The sequence below is a fragment of the Diadema antillarum genome, unplaced genomic scaffold, assembly GCF_040938485.1.
Source record: "Diadema antillarum isolate AM-2024a unplaced genomic scaffold, OU_Dant_1.0 seq00000633_RagTag, whole genome shotgun sequence".
Classification (NCBI taxonomy): domain Eukaryota; kingdom Metazoa; phylum Echinodermata; class Echinoidea; order Diadematoida; family Diadematidae; genus Diadema; species Diadema antillarum.
In genome coordinates this window covers 693,014-715,564 of record NW_027271550.1, presented here as the reverse complement: position 1 = coordinate 715,564, position 22,551 = coordinate 693,014, and the positions used below count along the sequence as shown (strand labels likewise).

Here is a 22,551-nt window from a genome sequence, read left to right as displayed (position 1 = left end):
GTGATCGAAACGCTAACGTGCGCATAATTATGAATTTCAAAAATTTGTTCACTCGTTTTTTGTTTTTTCTCTGATTTAATGACATTTGGTTCATACATTCTCGAAAGTTACAGACAACACAATAATCACCATAAACACCCATCTTAATTCTGTCCATACTTTTATGCATAGCCTTGACAGACTTGTATTTCATCTCAAAGAAATTTTAGAAAACATCAACGACAAAAGCAATCATTGAATTCGTGCATATCGGAAATCATGATTATGACAATGAAATTATGAAATGATATAGGGGAGGGGTGTGGAAGGTTATACTTCATAGGGGAGGGTGTGGAAGGTTATACTTCAAGTCTGGAAAAGCTGATACCCGCATGTAATGATGGCCAGTTTTGGATAACAGTTACTATAAATATGAAGAAATAACGGCGGTAAAGAGATCAGGAGCAGCTTAAGTATCTCCCCTTCACACTCCTTTCTCTCTCTCCCCTCTCCCCCCCCCCCCCCACCCCCCTCTCTCTCTCTCTCTTACATAATTATGATGATGATGATGATGATGATAATTAAATAATAATAATAATAATAATAATAATAATAATAATAATAATAATAATAATAATAATGATAATAATAGTAACTAAAATAATAATAATGAAGATAATAATGGCTAGTTTTAATCCAGCGCATTTCACAATTGTTAAGTATATCTGAATGAGCTTTACAGACTATCATTACCCGGTCACTGCATACGTTATTTCCATAAAACAACAGATATACTAGTATATATATATAGGCCTATATCCGTTGTTTATATTTTATAATTATAGTCACCAGTGTAATTACTATAATCAAACGTCCCGACTCACTGTAGCGGGGCGAGCAAGTAAATCCTGATAAGAGTAGACACATGCGAGTCATGTTCAACATGGTAAAATAGGGTCGGAACATTATGCATGCTGTGCTGCTGTGCCCAGGACAGCACAAGCGCTGCAGAATTATGTACACTGTGTACTGTAGGTCTATACCGTATTGAGCTCTGGATTGTGTGTGCACGTGAGCAATGTGTGATCAGGTGGAAAAATAAAAATCACATCATGTGTTTTTCTACCGTAGCCACACAACCGTGTCTACTGAAATCGCGAGCGAGACTAGTGTTCCCGTCCTGTGCACTGTGCTGACATCAGGAATAGTCTTAGGTGCCTACTTAACTAGTCCATTTTGTAGCCTTGAGCATATAACTCTTGACGAAGAGCCAAACACACGAGTCGAAGGTAACAGTTTTGTAAATATTGTCTTGGTCTTCGGAATTAAACAGAGTATTGCAGCTCCTTCGTCTAATGCAATGTGCATGTCCTTTCATTATATAGCTTCTTCGAAAGTATTTATGCGGTGTATAATATTGCAATGATTACCGTAACAGTGCGTCTTTGATATCATACAGTATAGTACCGGCATGTTGGTTCCAATGCCATCTTGCGGCGTAAACCCAAGCGCTAATGTCTTGTCGTTGTACCTCATTCGTAATAAGACCGTGAGATCTAAGGAATTTAACATCATAGAGTGACATACCTGTACATTACTAGTATGTTGGCTCCAATACTACATGTATCTTGTGGCGTGAACGCAAGCGTTTACTGCATTGTAATTGTACAGTATACCTCATTCGTAAGACCGTGGAGCTAAGGGAATATCGTAGCACTGATACCGTATACAACTCGTGATATCCCGTCAGCTTCGAGGTCATGGGAAACTTGCACTATAATTCAATGCACGAAGGCGACGCTCACAGTTCGCCACTCCTCATCAGGCATATATCCACTGACAGTCCTGTAGTAACCGTATCACACTATTCGAGAGCAGTGAGTGCATTGCTGGGTGACTCCAGGGTAGCGCCATTGTGTAGAGGGGCTTTGCAAGCGATCGACCCTGACCATTATTAAATAACAAAAAAAAAAAAACCCTAAAGAAATAAAATCCTAAAATGGAAATACCAAAAAGGATGATTTTCTGTAATATACATACATATACGTGTAGATGTATGTGTATACGTATGTATGTATGTATATGTATATATATATATATATATATATATATATATATATATGTGTGTGTGTGTGTGTGTGTTGTGTGTGTGTGTGTGTGTGTGTGGATGTGTGTGTGGGTGTGTGTGTGTGTGTGCGTGTTCTGTGTGTTAACCTGCAGGATTGTGCAAGCAACGTTGTGTCCAATGTTACGTTACCGCACACCGGACCTATCTTATCTCTGAACGTGTGTAACATTGAAGAGTTCCTGCACTGAACCCTTCACAAACAAACATGTTTACTGCGTGAAAGGATCACACAATCACTATCTCACTGCTGACCATGAATACAGTCGAGTTCCAGAGGTCTTTACTCTTATAACACAATCATGTCCTTGTGATGGTAAAGATCATGTTAAGGTCGTCTAATGTACAGACTTCACTCATATCAAGGGCCAGGTTAGAGATGACTCAAGATTGAGGACGGATCCTTGGGGAATTAAAGGGATGGTATACTAATATCGCTTTATAAAATGTTAAAGACCATACAATTCTAAGAGGAAGATTCATTGATGAAACGGTATGATAAATGGCTGAGATATCCAAAAACAAAGGAAAACAAAGTGATTCAAATAAAAGGCAAGCCCCACCTTTTATTAGGATTGCCCCTTTTTTAATATTTCGGCCATTTTTAGCACAAATTTTTATTAACAAAACCTTGAATTTCTCATAGAAATATGTGCTCTTTCATATTTCATAAGACGCTTCTCATTATCTAAAAAAAAAAGATCATAAAAAAAGTTGGAAACCTGTAGCCTCATCTCAACTGAAACTTTACAATCTGTTTAAAGGGATGGTAAAGTTTTGTTTGTGATGGGATTCAGATTTTAACTTTTTGCGAGATAAATAGAAATCACTTGAATATTAAAAGCATACAATTCTCAGAGAAACTAAGATTCATTTAGTGAAAGACGGTTTTGAAATGGCTGGGATATCCAAAAACAAAGTAAAAACAAAGTGGTCCTCATAAAATGTGGGACCCAGCTACCCAGCTGTGTGTGTGTGTGTGTGTGTGTGTGTGTGTGTGTGTGTGTGTGTGTGTGTGTGTGTCTGTGTCTGTTCTGTGTTAACAAGCAGGATTGTGCAAGCAGCGATGTCTCCAATTACGTTATTGCTCGAGGATCCACTTTTTATCAAGACCACTTTGCTTTTTGGATATCTCGACCATTGCAAAACCGCCTTTCATAAAAATAAACTTATATTTCCTCTTAGAATTGCACGCTTTCATACATAAGTGCTTCTAAGTATCTCGCAAAAAGTTAAAGCTAAACCCCCCACATATCCTTTTTAAAATATTGTACTGAAAGTATTACGCAATCTGGTAGAATGTTTAACACGTGAATTTCCAAGACAAGGTTTAGTATTTTTTTATAGCTGGACTCTGAACGCCTGAGTTTTCTTTGGCATTGTATTTTTTCATAGAATATTCCGTTTTTGGTCAGTTTCAAATCATTTCTGACCTCATGCGGATGATTTCCTTGGAAACTTGCAATTCCTACAATTAAAGCTTAAGCTTTTTGTAGGTTTTCTTCATGATTCTCTCTCTGCCCTTTTGCACCTCCAGTATCAGCAAATGACTGTAAATATACATTTTTTAATGTATATTTTAGTGTGATGTGTTTTGCGTATGTTATGTATTTTGTGTTGCACAAAGTATCGTTTATTTCTTTTTGAAAATGAAACTGAAACTGAACAGAAATGTCAATAACCAACTTCTTGGGAATGTACAACCCTGTCCACTCATTTGATAGGTGTACATCAGATGACTCTACTCTACACCTGTGGTGTGGTTCTACGGCGCCATATCTCCACCGCTGCCCCCGCCATGGCCCACAGGGTGTTTGTGTACGGAACGCTGAAGACGGGACAGCCAAACTACAGGTTGATGGCGGGCTTGCGTCTTATCGGCATCGGACGAACAAAGACGAAGATGCCGCTCGTCGTCGCTACCGAGTTCGGCATCCCGATGCTACTCGATCACGAAGGAGGTCATGTGAGTAGGTGGTCAACAAAATGGCCAATGGTTAAAGTAGCTTAGTATGTCTGGTGGTGAAATATGAAACTTAAAAGTTTATGAAAAGACAGGGCTTTCCCTTTCCGGTAGCGAATGAGACAGAAAATGCAATGATTAAGAGAGTTTCGCTTGTTTATTATGCAGCCATGATCAAACAATGATCCATTTTGATAATTAATCTGCCTTGCCAATTATGGGCCAGGATTTTGAGCATTGTATTACGGAGGAGAGGAAAAGACGGTGATAACTCAACATAACTCAACACATATCACTCGTATCATCGCTGAAACCAACAGATCACCACGTGACCGAACTAGAAACTTCCTTGAGTAACGACAAAACTTTCTTTCTCCCCTCGAGCGCCATCATAACCCCAAGTATCTCGATTCTTCATCTGCCCCACGTAGGCTGAACACTCTGGTTTTACCTACTTTACATGCATGCAGATTTATGGCAATTGTCTGTTTAACTAAACATTTACACTACACGAGTATTCAACTGAAAGCGCTGAATCGCGACTTGGTATAAAAGTTGTTATATACAGACGAACAGACGATATGAATCATGAATCGCTTAATAAATACAATTTTTTAATATTTGGGCAGTTCTTGCATGTTACTCACATGACATTGATAAGCATTACCTGGTTAACACATCCAATGGCGAAACTTTTCCTATTCATTAGTCATTAATTTCATTCATTTTCTTTGTTTTTTTTTATCCTCTTTTTTTGCGTTTATTTTCTTTTTATGTTTTAAGAATGTGGTCGGTGAGGTTTACAAAGTCGACGACGAGAACCTGGCAAAGGTAGATGCCCTGGAGAGTTTCCCCGGCGGGTATTACGACAGAATGAAGATTGGTGTCCAGCTCGAGGGCGAATACGCCGCCCCCACGGGGCAGGGCGGCCTAACAGACTGTTGGGCCTATGTCGTGACGAACTTCAAGCCCTCCATGCTTGACCTGGAAAGATTCGAGAGTTACGACAGTGAGGGCGCCCACGGCAAGAAATACGTCAAACCAAGTGACAGGGGCGAGGGCGCTGTTTCCAAGGTCAAAGCTGCCGTTTTGAAGCCGTAGTAATTTTTTTTCATCGTTTTTTCCCCCTCAAAAATTATCTAACTTTATTTCATATCGAAGTCTGAGAGGCTATCACAGCATACTTTGAAGTTGAAACGTGGAAGATATTCAGCAGTGGAGTAATCTTAAAAGACCTACAGAGTCACTCAATGCTTACATCTTGATGAAAACGAACGAGGCAGCACACATTTCAAATTGAAACAGCATATGCGAGAGGTGATGTGGTGATGTCATGGCCTCAGAAGTATCTCTCATTGGTTTGTTTTAGTCTGTATACAAATCATATTTTGATTGAAAAAAACAACACCCATGGCAACTATACAGCTCTCGATACCGTGACAAACTAAAATAAATGAATGAAATGAATGAATACTATTAAAAAGATCGTTTTCATATCATCTGAACAATAGCATAGATGTAATTCTATACTCGGTATTTCTTATTTTGTAATTGGTAAAAATATTGGAGGCAAGAGGTTTGACCTGAGAAAAAACATAAATACAGCTTCTTGGAGAACATTAATGTCATTTATTTTCAGGGATTTAAGCTGGAAAAACAATGGGTTGGTGTTCTCGAGAGCGTGCTCGACTGCACACTCGAATTGCTTTTTTCTGCAGGAGAAGTATACGGTCTGCATGTGTTACATTTGTGGGTTGCCCAAATAACGTTGCAATAAGATATATATGGCAGGATCAAAGCATTATACAGGCTAAACAATACACGAGTTGGTAAAAAAAATACTGAAGCTTAGTTAACAGGCCAACGTTTCGGGACACAGGCAAAATAATGTGTTTTACATGATCGTCCCATTTTAGTTTTTCATTTCATATACACACCGAGAAATTTATTAAATGTTTTCTTTTCGAGAGAATTACCATCACTATACAATTCATATTCTAGTAAATCAGCTTTTTTACATTTAAAATGAATGAAATTAGTTTTGCTTAACTTGAGTGCCAGTATAAGAGGACAAGAATATAATTGGTTCATAGTCTACATGCATAACCGGCGACAATGTGTTACTTTTCAATCCCACAGCTCACAAAAAACTTTAGACATTAAAATCTGGTTTACGACAAGGCTCAATTCTAGGCGTATTGTTGTTAATTATTCGTGTTAATGATATGATTATACACTGTATCTTATACACTTCCAAACTTCTATGTTTTTGCCGATGATGTATTTTATTGGCATCACAATTTAGAAATTTCGACTACTCAACTAAAGTGTATAATAGTGAAAGTCTCCGAATGGTTTAAATCTAATAAATGATCAATTCGTAACAAACTATATATATATATATATATATATATATATATATATATATATATCAACAATCGACCAATTTCCTTCTCGTTTACTGAAATCATTGAAATACTTTTCCCTAGTATTTATGAACAGAAGTTTGACAAAATTATTTGAATGACTGTGTGTGTAAACTTGTATCATACTGTATTCCTTGAAACGATTGATATGTGACGAAAAAAAAAATCTTATAAATTTCAACAATTTATATTTCAGATACATGATATACATAGATATACCTATTATGTGCAATATCTTCGGATAGAGGCTACGTGTACAGCAGTTACGGACATTTTGAAATGAAACTAACTCAATGTAATGACAACGATATTTCATTTTTTTAGTATTACCATGACTACCTCGGAAAATATGTCTGCAGTTTATCCATGGCAAATCACTGTCACGAAACCAAGGCAACACTGCTAAAGAGTATATCACGTCAATAAGTGTGTGTATGCAGGAGCAGCGTTCCATACAACGGTTGTATTCACAGTGTTATGTTGCATTGTGAAGTACAATGTATAATATATACGGGTAAATGATGCAGTAATAAATGCTTTCTCTTCTCAGTGCATTCTCATGTCGCTTGCCACGCTTTGTAAATACAATGAACTAGATACGCGATCTGTATGTATCTACATACAGTGTACCAACTCTTCTTTTTGTTCTCTCTCTTTGTATAATATTATATAATTATTGAAATGAATAAAACACCTATTTTGACAAATGGCTGCAAGTACAAGTACAAGGTATAAGATAGTACACTTAATATTGGCTTGATGGTGTTGGATATATGAATTCCTTGTCTGATAACATATCATATACAGTGGTTAATCCCTTCACTTAATGGTGCTGTTCTCTCATGACTCCGCCCATTCATTTGGCATCATACTTCACTCATGTGGTTGCAGACTGCTAATCCAGCCTACCGCAGCTGGCGGCAGCTTGCCATAGTCGTCAGGTGTCAACAAGGTCGACGACATTACGTCATATCTAAAAATAACCCCTGCGAGGCAGCGTGCACTTGCACGGAGTTCAGGAGAAGTTCGTCGTGACAGAAAAGCAAAATAACATCTTTGTTGTGGTCAGTGTGAATACTTGATGTGATTCACTCTATCTGTATGATTTTATCGAAATATGAAAAATGTGAAGGGAATCATAACGAAGGGGCAGATATGTGACACGACGCCGCGTGTCAAAACCGCGCGTGCCATTTACATGAGCTGGGCGTATGGTTATGGGGCATGTATTTATCATGCGAATGAGCCATAATTCTTATACATTTCCTTGCATGAGGTCACAAATCCTGTCCCCCCCCCCCCCCCTCTCTCTCTCTCTCTCTCCCTCTCCGTCTCTAGAACACAGTGCTGGTACTACGAGTCACAGTTCGTGTACAGCACTCGTACTATAGCTGAGCAAATATTTGAAAAATAGGCCAGTCTACTCATAATTTGAACTTTGTTTTATTTTTTTCTGCGATCTATAGCAACATGCTTATGAGATCATCAGATCTGTTCATATAGAACGAATGTATCGCTTGAAATCTAGTTTGTATCTACAGTAAACCTCGGATAAGTCGACGTCGAGTGAGTCGAAAATCACTTAACTCGAAGCAAAATAAAAAGTCCCGATTTTCCCCTATGTATTTTCCCTAAGAAATATTTGGATAAGCCGAAGTACGAGAGTCGAATTTCGGCTGTGTCGAAGTAAAACAGTCAATCCCTTTTGTACAAAATACACGTAGTATACATCACTTGAGACGAAGAAGATTTGTCTGGCATTCTCATGACATTTAGAGGAGAACAAAAAAAATCGGCATGTCGCAGAACCTCGTCCCTGACCTGCTGCAGGTAAGCATGCACACTCACCGTACCGCTCCGCCGCACGCATGTCGAATACATACACACATGTATACATGTATACATGTGTACACACAGCACATCGATCCATTTATCCATACACACAGCACATCCATACTTTATCCATGTCAAGCCAGAACTCCTTGGTCAACCAATCGCTGCTTTAATATTTTAGTGACAGGCCAAGTGGGCGGAGCTTGTTTGTGCGTGCCCGGCTGGCTGTATAGTTTTGTTCAATGGAGGTGGGATGGGCCTGGGAGAGTGTTTGTCTCAGGGTAGGTTGACAGAGATGGCTACCTATATTGCACCATAAACATAACACATGCACATTGCCACATTAGCGCAGACATTCTCAAAACTACGTCTAACTACTAGTATTGATACAAATTCCATGTTCAATTAAGAACAAAATAAGAACATTATCTTCAAGAACAGACAAATTTGAATGCAAACACACACACGCACGCACACACACACACACATGCATGCAAATGTACTATAATACATACATAACTGTGAGTCGAAAAAAAATCGGCTCTCGCGAGAGTCGAAGTTCACTTAAGTCGACGCATTTTTGTAAGTCCCGAGAGCTTCGACTCATGCGAGGTTTACTGTATGTGTAAGTTGCTATTTGGGGCAATTACCGTGCAAATTCTCTGGTTGTCTTAATACGACTTTGTTAGAACAACGTATAGTAAGCATTAAGTATACCACTAGAATGAATAATGTGTTCGCTTAGATAATAAAAAAGAGGTCACACCAATTAGCAAAATTGGCGATTCTTTGACGCCATGCCTCTTCGGCTAAAATGGTACAGTGATTATCATTTCTTTATGTTTTTTTTTTGGTATGAACAAGTAGTGTTTTGCGCTGTGCCTCTTCTTTTGTCTGTGTGATTTTCTACCTGTCTATGAGTGTACTTATTTCTATGCATATGTCCTTCGTGGATGTGTGTGTGTTTGTAACTGTTAGTATTCTCGTTCTATTTTGAATGAATTATCATCAAAGAAGAATTCAATAAAGAATACCAGGAATGATATACCCCACCCTGTGATAGATCAATGGGCAATAATTATTTACTAATGGGACTCAGATACAATTTATGTGTGTCATGTGGCGATAGTACAGAGTCATCATCTCAGCTGAAAATAGTTTTCGGCAGACCTCATCACTGGTTTGGATACCTCGCTGATGTTGCGTGCGAACTCCCTCGTGGAAAATATTCTGGTTACAAGCCGCCACTTCCCACGCTATATGATGTGTGCTGGGTATTGTAAATCCATGCTCTTTCGTGTACACGCCTCCGTGGAATTCACATCAATGGCAAGCAGTACCGTGTGTCGCCAACTTTGAACAATAGCATTTCGTTTAAAGTACGATTCTCCTTCCACGTACACGTTAACTACATTGACAGGGGAAGTTAAGCCAAGCAAACGTAACAGTGAAATCCTAATGATATCCATCATGCAAAAAAAAAAAAACCCAGACAAACAAACAAAACACAACAACAACAACGACTAACACACAAATTTGTAAAATCTTAAGAACTCATTCAAAATATCGCGGTATTGATCACATTCGCTTCATGTGAATTAAATGAGAAGATGACGTCATAATCTGTCAGGTGTCCCCTTGACATGAGCTCAAATTCTTGACTTTTATTCTTTATAAGGCATGAAAAAGCAGATAACTTGTCAATATTATGTAGCATACCATTTTTAGTGATTTAGTAACAGTCACTCTTTAAAGGGAGAGATTGTAATTGGTATCCATATTGGCTTAAACCGAAGCTTATCAAATTTTTATGTTACGAGACTTATCTAATTAGATATAATGATATGATTAGTAGGACCGACGCCATTGTTCCTAGCAAACACCATAAACTTTTAAATTTCAAAACTCTCGTAATACATACACTTATTGCTCTTCAAACATTGGATCTTCTGTTTGTTTGACCAGGGAGGTTTGACATCACTCTCTTTACCGAAGCCTACTCAAACATGGAATGGCGTCTCATTTTGATAAAAAAGAAAGGAAAAAAATCTATGCCAGTAACTTTCAGTGACTCCAACAACAGTTCTATTGTTGTCTTTTAATGTACCTTTTTTTTTTTGGTCCATTGTTATGAAGTTGGGAAAGTTGAACTGAAAATTGGCGGAACCACTGCCTGCACGAGTTCTTGTCCTGTGATTAACCGCTGTTTGAATAGTCAGGAGTAATCTGACCCAAATCATACAAACGAGAATCTCTATATTTCGTTTGGTAGAAAGTTCTTAGAACTTTGCTAGAACCAAAATGCACTTTCCCTTTCTATATCCTTTCATTTGATTTGCTTGTTTTTATTTCGATTTGTTTGTTTTTATTTCCGAGCGCCTCTGCAGACGAGCCAAGACGAAATACTCTTTTTTTTTTTAATTGAAATTGGTGTTAAACATTTGATCTCAATACATGATATTTACCTCCGGAATATTCAGCTGTTGACGCTACAGCATTCATCAGCGTGTATTGAGATCAAAATTTTAACACCAATTTCAATTGAATTTCTACTCTGATATTTTTTTAATGTTTGGCTATGGTCATTTTGGCAATCATATAAGTTATCGGTGATTAGAAAGAAAGCCAATTAGGCTTAGATGTACTGTGCGTGAGCGCGAGTGCGTGTACACGTATAATTATGTGTGTGTGCATGGTTTTTTTTGTGTGTGTATACTATGTGTGTTTATATATGTCTCTCGATATATTTGTCCCCGTAAATGAATGATGAGTGTTCTCCAAACTGCTTGACGAAATACTGGACATAGAAAACTTAAAAGAAAAAAATTAGCCCTATACATTATGAATAAACTATCATTCCTATTCATTGTACCTAAAGTCGTGACGGCTTAAAAACAGCGGCACTTGGCCTAAACTTGTGCGAAAGTTTCCGATCTGAAAGGGTTAATAGGGGAGTGCTTTAGCCTCAGAACGTATTGGCAGTGACCCAAGTCTATTCCATGTAGAACGAGGAGCGTATGGTATAAATGCGGTAGATAATCTGCACATGACAACGTGCGCTGACAAAAATAATCTCTCCGAGTTATAAAGATACCAAGTGAGAAAAAAGAACCAAAAGAAATCAATGATGTCATTTCTATTTTTTTTTTCGTAATGCAAAACTGCTGGCACATTCGACCTTTATCGTACTCGCTGCATGCAAAATAGAATAACAGTGCGATAAAGCATCAACTGTCTAGTGGGTTGTGTCAACATGACCCTATACCTTGAGAGGGGTAAGGAGGTTGGTGGTGGAAATGGACGGAATATACAATCTCTCCTCACCGTTTCTCAAACCGAGAATTTTTGCTCATTTGAGATATCATAATTTACATATAAATAACCAGGTATAATCAGGCATATGTATATATATATATATATATATATATATATATATATATATATATATATATATATATATGTATAATCAAGCTTGTCAAAGGATCAGAAAGAGACAAGCGGATTAGGAGGGGTTTTTTTTCTTGTTGAGTGGGGAGAGTTATTTTTCTTTCCCGTCCTACAATGAATCTATTTACCTGTTTTAACTTCCACTTTCTTTCCTTCTTTGTCCGACATGGATCTAGTCTTTTTGATAAATTCCTCTTTCTCTTTGCTTTTCCCTTATACCTCAAGGCATTGAATGCTGTATTCAAACACGGCACGTCAAAGAGAGTAGAGACAGAATCTTACCCTGTATCCGAACAGAAAGGAGTTCAGGGTTCCGACGTAACGCGCATGCTCGGAAGAAACTGCCCGTCGACGGTCCAATAGGGAAGAGACTTGATCTCCGTGCCTTAACAGGCAGTATAACAAACGGGCTATTTTCGACGCACGCCGTCATGATACCTTAATGGTAACGGGATTGTGACTCGTGCGCACAAGACATGCGATGCCCTTTTTTCGTCTGCTTTATAGTTATTCTGGGCAATCCAAAGAAGGAAAAACATGCATAGACAAAAACAAAAACAAACAAACAAACATAAAACTAAATGCATAATGTCTTTTTGTGTTTAAAGAATCGGGGAATGCCCTCTTTCTATTTGACCACCGCCTCCCCATTTCCCTTCCCCCACCCGTCTCTCTCTCTCTCTCTCTCTCCCTATCACTTTCTTTCTCCTTCCCTCCTTCTGTGTCCTCCGCCATATCTGTCTGAAATTCTGATTATTTATGATACAATATTATCATGAGATTTGTTTTTTTCACAAAATATTCGCGATGACAAAGATAAGAACTGCTTATCGCTTTAGTTGTACTTATTCTGGCATCGCTGTAAACACGCACAGACACACGATTAAAGACAGACACAAAGACGCGCCCAAACAGAGAAACAATCAAACCTAATAATCTATGAAATTAAATTCGTTGACGCCCGACAGATGGATATACTCCATTGAGGGGTATGATTTATCAAGTTCTATTTTATTCTCACTGACGGCAGAGAGAGAGAGAGAAAGAGACAGATTGGAAAGATAACACTGAATGTACAACCTGATAAAAATAGATGTGACTTGTGACATTTCCATAATATCTTGTATAAAAGTTTTAATGCTTTCACGTTTCCCTCTTCCTCTCTCTGATGCCCTTTTCTTATTATTCTCTGCAGACTTCATATTTCTCACATTGTCTTTAGAGATCTTATGGGTATGGGTGAGATATCTAGAGCAACCAATTTTTCTTTTTTGTCAACGCCCCCCCCCCCCCATAAAACAGGAGGGAGAGAAAGAGAGAGAGAGAGAGAGGGGGGGGGGGAAAGAGAAGATGACGAGAGAAAAAAAAATCCTCCAAAACACAGATTTGAAACATTATCCGCACTGTTCATTTGATGTGCCTTTCCTGAATCCTCTGATAATAAAAATTACGAATTCCATATCTTTGTTTACAATGTCATAGCCTCTCGGTGTTGTAAATCGACTCCGTTGATGTGACGTCTGATGAGATGTGATCCAACCAGAGGTATGCTTACATAAATTTGGGGTTGGTTTCCTTTTTTTTTTTTCTTCAGTGTTATATCATATTCATACGGTGGTTTCGTTTTTGCACACTTGTTTTCCCAGCCTGTATATAGCTTCCGACAATCTATGTCGTACTTGCAAATAGATCCGATATCAGAGGAAAGTGACTAAATGGCAGAGTTATCGCCCCATCTGCTGTTAGTTTTGCTTTTTGCCTCTCCCATAATGTCTTCAAGAGACGTGATGCTGTAGACGTATTGGATGGTACAGTTAACCGTCAGCATGCAGAACATGAGGACGTCATTTCCGTCTTATATGACTACCGAGACCGTGTATGCAATAACCTATGACTCAGTGTAATGAGTCTCGAATGAGCCCTTACGTAAGATATTGTACATGCTTCTGTAAGTTTACTGATATAATAATATTGATGATAATGATAATGATACGCATCTGCAGCCAGAGGGGAGCGCTATGGGCATTCTGTTGTTGTTGTTTGTTTTTTTTTTCACAAGATGTTATAACACTTGTCCTACTTAATAAGTGACAGGGAATCCAAAGAATAATAATAATGATGATGATGATGATGATGATGATGATGATGATGATGATGATGATGATAATGATAATAATAATAATAATAATAATAATAATGATGATGATAATAACAATAATAATAATAATATAAATGTAATAATAAAAATAGTAGTAATAATAATAAAAAATAATGATAATATTAATATAATAATAAAAATAGTAGTAATAATAATAACAATAATAATGAAAAATACTTGACGGACGCATCTGAGATCGAGTACACAATGCCATGCCAAAATCTCTGTCCATCATCAGTGTTGTGTGCCGGCTACAGATATGAGTATAGCCCAAATATTACACATTACACATGCATATATATGTAGCCGGCCTAATAGTTAACGGAAAGAATATTAGTGCAACGCACTTTTTTCTTTTCTTTTCTTTTCTTTTTTTTTATTACATTTTGAGTGCTATAGACTGAAAACATTCAAATTTTCAAAGTAAACTTTCACAACCGGTATAGAAGGTGCATCTCTTCACTTTGAATGATCGCTAATGATAATGAAAAGCTTTCGCGGTATAGTGACCAAACGTGTCATCGCTGAAAGTGAGGGCTGAGCTATTTCAATTCCCCACCACCCACACGATGGTGCAGAAACTGACGTTGCCGGGGAGTTTGTTGGCTTGGTATGTGTCAGCAAGAAACCGCTAAAGCATGCCCCTGAACTACCCCCCCCCCCCCCCCAAAAAAAAAAAAAAAAAAAAAAAAGATAAAAATCGTATTTGTCAGATCTATGCAAAAGGGAGATAATCATTTGGCGTTGATACTAGTAACACCACCTACACATGTATGCAAGTATAAGATTTAAAAGAAAACGTTGTAAGATTAACCATGGGCGTGCTGCAGCAACAACGGAAAGGACATTGCGCAATATTTTCTCGTGATATCGAATTGTTCCCTTCTTTTTTACGCGCCGTAATAGCGAGCGATGTGATCCTCGACATCTCATCCAAAGTCCTCGGTCTGCCGTTGCGTGTAACAGATGATGATGATGATAAAGATGATGCTAATGATAATAACGATGATGATAATAACACATTTATATAGCGCATTTTCCATAAAGGTACATGTTCAAATGCGCTTTACTATTGGATCATTAATGAAACCAGTGAATTTTTAGATGTTTCTCGAAGATAATGAGAGACAATTGGTTGCGGCGAGTTTGGGGTAGTTGATTCCACAGTTTGGGAGCAGCAGATGAAAATGACAAGCATTAAATATCATTTAAAGAGCTTGATGCTCTGTTTGTAATCACTATTACACTCCTACTACACTCCTCATTAGTTGCCTTTAGAATAGAACAGGTTTGCAATCAGGAAAATTAAAAATAGGAGGGAGAGAGCCGAAAAGAGGCAACCACGCAACACATTCACATCGAATCACGCAATGTCTTTGCAATGGCGATGACGCACTTTTTCATTTTCTTTTTGACATAGAATTGAACTAACGCTTGTGATACCATATACCTGATGCTTGATACTTGATACTTGATACTTGATACTTGATAAGGTTATCCCTCTCGAAACTCCAAGAAGCTATGCTGGGATGATATAATGTGGTATCAGGAAGTGTCGTGTTGCTGACATCTTATCTACAATAACAGACCGTGCGCTGCGCGAGTAAAATCTGGATAATGATGATGATGAAACAACGTTTATATCTGTATATAGCGCCGTTTATCTGTAAAAATATTCAAAAGTGCCCGGCTCCCACAATGTGTCACACATCATTCACGAAGTTGCTAGAAAAGATAAATCTTCAGTTCAGATTTAAAGGTAACGAGGTTGTTACAATTCATTAAATTCACGACACATGTTGCTTTAAAGGAAACCAAAGCCCAAAACCAAAACATAAATGTGGATTTAGTGAAAGCAGCAATATTCGAAGAACGCTTCAGTGACAGGTTGACGAAAATCAGAAAAGCGATTCAGAAGTTACGAATTTTTAAACTTTCAGTGCCGTCGTCGCTGGATAAGAAGACTACTACATTTGATGACGTCACTACGGACAATGATATAAAGAAAATACAAAGAAAATTCAACAGTATTTTCACATTTCTAGCATAATGAAAGAGCATTAATGGGAAGCAGGAGGAATAATGTTACTCTTAACATCATTTTGTCAATAACAAATCAACGGAATGTGTCCTTTTTATGAAAATGAAAATTTTATGGCATTCTCTTTATATTTTCTTTATATCGTTGACGAAAATGACGTTATGAAATGTAGTAATCTCCTTATCCAACAATGGCGGTGTCGAAATTTTAAAAATTCATATTTTTTTAGTTCATTGTCTGATTTTCCTCAAATTTTCATGCACGTGTTTTACTAATATTGCTGCTTTCACTCAATTCTCATGTATTTCGTCTCTGGAGATTCAGAAGGAGGCTGCAAAAATTTTAGCATGCAATACATGACGGCGCAACGATGCTTTTCACATGACGACGAAATAAAAGCATTTGGTCAGAATGACGATGAGAATAGGAACTACTAATAGGCAATCTTTGCAATAACAGGATGAATTGCTGATTGTCATTACGATAAACCAACGAGAAGGCATCCGGGTATCGTGAACATCATGGGATCTGCTAGGAAAAAGTTTTAATGCTGCGTCCCTCTTCTTGGATTTCACTGGTCATCACCACCTCAGCTCTGTCATCTGATTGAACAACGGCTGCGTCATGCTTTGTGCTAACAGGACATCGATGGAGAATGCAGGGTACTTCCCAAAATGACCATCACAACTAGCCTGATATGCATTTGACACAAGCTATTAACGTCTAATTCACTGTTTGGTTTTGACCAGTTTGTAATCAGTCACGATTGCCCACACTTCCCTCTTTAACGTCTGTTAGTGTAAATGTTAAGTAAGCTTGCAAGGTTGCTGACGTCAGTTTGGACTTTTAAATGGATATTTTAAACTCGCAATCATTTGAAAGATGTTCCGAAAATGTCACGTGATTTTGGTAAATAATAAGAAAAATATGACGATAGGGCAACAAACAATTAACTGAAGCGAAAGATTTTTGCATCAACACTTGTCGGAAATTTATGTACAAGGAGCCCCATGATGATACTTAGGTCTGTAATGCTGTGAGGCTCACGGTTCACATGTCTATGTAATGATATATTACATGTGTATGTAGGCCTACATGTAAGCTTGTGTGTATGTTATGTTATACCATAACTATATCTATGTGTGTGTGGGTGGGAATGCATACATATGCATACATGTAGGCCTCTATATTGAAATATCTACATGTTTGCAGGTGAATGTTACTGTTATATGCCAACTGATATTTCATACTCAATCAGCACGAAATATCTTGCATGTCACATTAACATAATTTATGACATCAGTGCCCGCAGGCGATGGTATACCTGCGAGATGCTTTTCCATTTTGGCATCGCTCTTTTCCCGCGCAAAGCCACAATGCCAGTCAGAAGACCTCGGCGGTGCGGAATCTCCTCGCCCGCTGACCAGTACCCATACATGGCGATGGGGAAATTAACGAAGCGGTGAATGAGTCATCAGCGACAAAAATAACACGACGTCGTTCCGCAGTCACGATCATAATCGCCTCAGTGGATCTAACCACGTAGCATCGTCAAGCTCCGTAGACTGAGCTCTGGTAGATTGCAGACATTAATACAGCAAGGTGCTTACCGTCTGCTTCGGAATGGTCTTTTTGTGGTGTTTTTTTTTTTTTCCATTGCAGTTGGTTCTTCTTCTTCTTCTTCTTCTTCTTCTTCTTCTTCTTCTTCTTCATCATTTCTTCTTCTCTTCTAATGGCAAGTGCCTGCGTTATGTAATTGTAGATAATAATATTATCATAATACATTTATGCAACTTTTTTTTTTTAAAGAAAAAAAAATCATTTGCACTTGGTTCAAAGAAGCGGAAAAAAGTCTGGTCTATCATAAAAACAAACCGATCCTACACGCATGTTTTCCTGGCTTTATAGATATGGAACAACCCTTTTAATCTCTTGTCTTGATGTGTATATATAATAGCGTGCACTGCCGTTTCCTGCACTAAATAAAAATAGTGTTAGCATTCGTTACAATGAACATGAGCTATACTCTTTCAAAAACAAAATTTTGTGAGGCTTGAATCTGCCTAACTGTAGTTGAATCTAGATATTTCTCTGCTGATGTCAGTATTATCGTGAATGCTCCCTCACCTCAACTTTAAATCTTACGTTAGTTCAACCATGTGGAAAAGGACAATTTTCGTCGAGGAAGTCGAGCGATTAAGTTCATGCATGGCGTCACAAACAAATATTCATGACTTCCTTCGACGTTCTTCCGCTTTAGGTGAGGCGCTCCTCCTCTCCTACGAGAAATGGACGAGTTGATGTCATCAGTCTTGACCGCCGAGTTCAGAGCTTTCCTGATTTCTCCGACGAGCCTTTATGTTTGCCAGATGGGTTTGGCTAGTTTCCACGATATTATGCTGCATGGGAGAAAGTGTACAGAGGAGAAGCGAAAGGGGGGAGAGGAGGTATATACAGTAGATAGATCAAGTCAGATGTAACAACAACAATATTTATGTATTATATATGAATCATGAATTATATCATGATACAGATTGATGAAGAGATGAATCAATAGATTTTACAGACATAAAGATAAGAAATAGATGCACAGATTGATATATTATGTACACCGACAGAAGAAACAATTAGAGATTGTATATATGGGAATACAGTATATAAATATATATATATTTGACAGAAAAAGGAACGGAGAAGGAATATAGGGAGAATATAGAGAGATAACGTTGGTTATCTCTGCAAGCATCGAACGAGCAGACTTTCTATTGAAGCCGCAATTGTGGAGTAATATCCATACTGACATGCATATTTTTTTTCGACCATACACAATATTAGTTTGAATCATTGGAAGTTCATTTAAACTTGTATTCTCTCTTGAGCAATTTCATCCCATACTCACATCATATTCATTATGTTTGTTTATCTGCTTTCATCGTAGTCGCGCAATATGAGCACATAATGTATCTTAAAAAAAAACAAATAGGAAGCTTCATGATTATACTACAATGTAGTACCTTTCTAAAACTGTAGTTTAACATAATCATTGCATACAATTAATTCTTATTACTAACATCTTGTTCTGCACCAACATACATGAGACTTACTGCATATAGTGACAAGCATGGACGGATACAATTGTTGTATTTAAAAGATGGGCATGATTCCTGACAATCTAAAAAAAACGAAGGAACCCCAGAGAATGATGGCATACAAGATACAGCCTTTAAAACTGAGCAAAAGGAGTCGAAGAAATTTCGGCCTGACATACCACACCAATCCACTTTCCGATGCTTGAAGCAGTGCGGTTAAACGAACTAACGCTGGCAGTAAAAGAAATAAGGGCGCAACAAGAATACAATGTACATGACACCAGATTATTATACTGTGATTATATATGCTGTGCTGTTTCCTCACAAAGATGATAGGATTTTACTTTCTTTAAGATCATAGTTCGTTATATCTAACTAAACTTTTGTCAAGTTGAAAGGGAACAAAGGTGATCATTTCGTAGTTCCCGTACGAATGAGGAAATGCAAGTATCGCTGCCACTATCATTATGCATGAGTAATAGAGAACCCAGAGGGGATTTTTCTTACATGGCCCTATTGCTTGTGTGTCAAGAGCACCAGTTATTTTTGTTTTCATTTGTTTTGTTTAGTTTCTGTACTGTATTGATTTTTTGGAATTATATTCCTTTGTCCCTTCATCTGCCCTTACCAATTCCAAAGTATATTTCACTTTTGTTGCCGATTTGGAGCAGTGTATTTGCAGGCAGATAGAGTGGTGAAAGAGGATGGAAAAGATTAAAGATAGAAGAACTGAAAACACGGGTACATAAAACTCGCGGTGCATATCTAACTCAGGGAAGCGGTATTTCATTTATTTTCATTTCATTTATTCATTTTCGTTTTCGTTTTCGTTCAATAAAGAATATAAGCGTTCATCATTATGCTAAAAAAAAGGATATATAAATATCATAAATATATCAAAATACAGAATAATCACGCAATGTAGGTTTTGAAGTCAAGATGCGTAATATTTACAAAATGATCATGAAAATGGACGGGAGTTAGCTATGAATTAAGGCTTGTAACAATTATGCATTCGCCTCAAAGCCATTATTAATAAGGTAAAGAAAAATGTTGGCTACTTTATTAAAAGGAGCAAGGTGAAATTCATTAAAAGACATTGAGAGCAAAAAACAACAACAAAGAAACACAGTGCGAAATTATTGTTTGAAGAACATGAACAACTGTGTTCAACTGCCAGTGAAATCTACATAAGAAAATCATATCCTTATAATAATACAAGATATAAGCAGGTGACTAAAAATGAAGAGCATAAAATGACTTCAGCAAGTGTCACCAAAAACTATCTGAGAAAGGGCCATACTCCACATAATAATAAATGCAGATGTACTGACGTCTGTGCAATCCACTGGGTCAATTATGATGTCATTGTTATTCATCGCGAACAAAAGAACCATCTCCACTCGGTCTGGGTTCTCCGTTATCTCTCCGTGTACCTTAATGAGCAACGGTTCGCGCATCGAATAGGTTGACGATTTCCCGGTTTACCACGAAAGAGAAAGCCGAGCAGGAGAGCATAAAATAATTGGATTGATGGGCAAATGGGAGAAGGTTTTTACTCACGTGTCATGAGTCACAAAGGTTACGTACAACGTGGATATCGTTATTCCCAGTACTCACATATTACATATGATATAAATCAATAAGTAAATGTATATTATATACATAGGGCCTACATGTTCCTGAGGGGGGGGGGCACTCATAACGTCACTCCTTACGTATGTCATCTTTCATGTCTTTAGCCCCCTTTAGTGCCAATCATCACGCGTATACCGCGAAGTTATAATTGTCCCTATAGTGCCAATGTCGTGGCATCCGACAGCGGGACAAGTATTATTGTTGCCTCCCTCCTTTACAATAAATTTCCATTTTGACTGCTTTAATTGAGTTGTGGCTGCATGGTTCTAGTTGTTTGTATCTGTATGATTCGAATTTGTTATTTTTCAAGCTGTGGAGCATTTCTTTTTGTGCGTGTATAAATAGCGTCCAATCATATGATGAATTATTGCTAAGTATTATGAAATATAATATATTAAGAAAATGATATACTTTGACTTGTTCTCATGAATGTGCTGTCATGTATTTTGTGGGACTGCAATTTTTTTTTTTTGCATTCATTGACAACTGTGGATAGAGGACAAAGAGAATCAAAGGTACTGTTTACCACTGGGAGCAGTGATTTAAAAAAAAATGTGCGAGTTTACATATTTAATGCATGTGTGTAGGTCAGATGTATCACAAAACATGTATACCATATAAGTATTTCCGCAATAAAGCCTAGAATATAAGGAGATATCATTATTTTTCTTAATAAGTCATAACTGTAGACGGTTTATTTTAGAAACAATTTTATTATAACTATTGTTCACATTTTGTATATTCAATAATACTTAACAATGTTTATACCGATTGATGTGTTTATATTGGTTGTTTCTATGTTTAACTCACATTTTAGAACTGCAATGTATTTTGAAGCAGTAAAGTTGGGTTTTTGTTTCATCTGCAAAATGGTAAATAAGGGCTTCAATGAGAACAACGGTCCTCGGAAGTCCTGGTCCTGGCAAGTCCTGGTCCTCTGTCGCCACACAATCATTAATAATATGTGTCAAAAGCAGAGAAGGGGAAAGACAAAACATCATTATGTCATTCTGCCAAGGATAGTACCCGATCGATTGTCTACTATCTCATGACTTTTGATAAACACCCCAAACCATCCATTATTAGCTCCGATTTTACTTCGTGTAAAAGCATTTTAGTGCTTCTTGGTAAAGCATAAAATGTATACATTCTGTCAAATCGCATGTCTACATCTTAAATGCATGAACGAACCAGTCATCATTCTTCCCTCTTCTCTTCTCCGTGGTGCATTAATGTCCACAAACAAATAATCATGACCTCGAAAAGTACAGCTCTTCTATGAGTCTAATCCTCTAGAATAGCCACAATTATGTATTTATATCAGAATGCATGTTCATTGTCGGGTATTCAGTACCACCATGAGGTAATAATTATGTACAAATTGTAAAGCGCTTTTCGATATTTGATGACTGTTTGCATGTTGTTGTGTTCACTCAGCCATATCCCAGTGAACTAAGGCGTATCCATGTTTACACAACGCCATATGCTCCTTCTGCTTAATTGCATTTTTTTTTTGATATAAAGATAAGACAATAATAGGAAATCAAGGACATCATGTCATGTTTTGAGGGGTAATCCCCGTGTCAGTCTACACGGGCTACACCTAGAAACTCGAGAAACCGTCACAGCAAACCGTAGTCTTTCGTAACTCGCTTGACAGTTCAGACAATTACTTTCCTCTTTTTCACTTCCTTTTGCTCTCTGAGAGTATAGCGATGGATGATGCCAATTAAAAGGGTTCTGTTTCTTTTAACGAGAATGGAACGTGCCGTGCACTCACATCAATGGCAGGGATTGTGACACTTTCATACTCACCTCTCGTTTGAGTGTTTTCAGTCTTAAGTGTTCGCTT

The 22,551-nt window shown here is 37.6% G+C and overlaps 1 protein-coding gene across 1 annotated transcript; it reads left to right on the top strand.

The window, feature by feature from the left end:
- The first annotated feature begins 1,241 nt into the window (after window positions 1–1,241).
- On the top strand, window positions 1,242–5,168 carry LOC139736186 (putative gamma-glutamylcyclotransferase CG2811). The gene is made up of 3 exons (XM_071646919.1): window positions 1,242–1,268; window positions 3,829–4,070; window positions 4,851–5,168. Exons 2-3 carry the CDS (start codon window positions 3,840–3,842, stop codon window positions 5,166–5,168), a joined length of 549 nt encoding a protein of 182 aa, XP_071503020.1. The 5' UTR covers window positions 1,242–1,268; window positions 3,829–3,839.
- Window positions 5,169–22,551: the final 17,383 nt, after the last annotated feature.

Coding starts and splice junctions, on each gene's coding strand:
- LOC139736186 (XM_071646919.1), top strand. CDS start 3,840: ATGACTCTACTCTACACCTGTGGTGTGGTTCTACGGCGCCATATCTCC. Junction 4,071..4,850: donor TCGATCACGAAGGAGGTCAT/GTGAGTAGGTGG, acceptor TTATGTTTTAAG/AATGTGGTCGGTGAGGTTTA.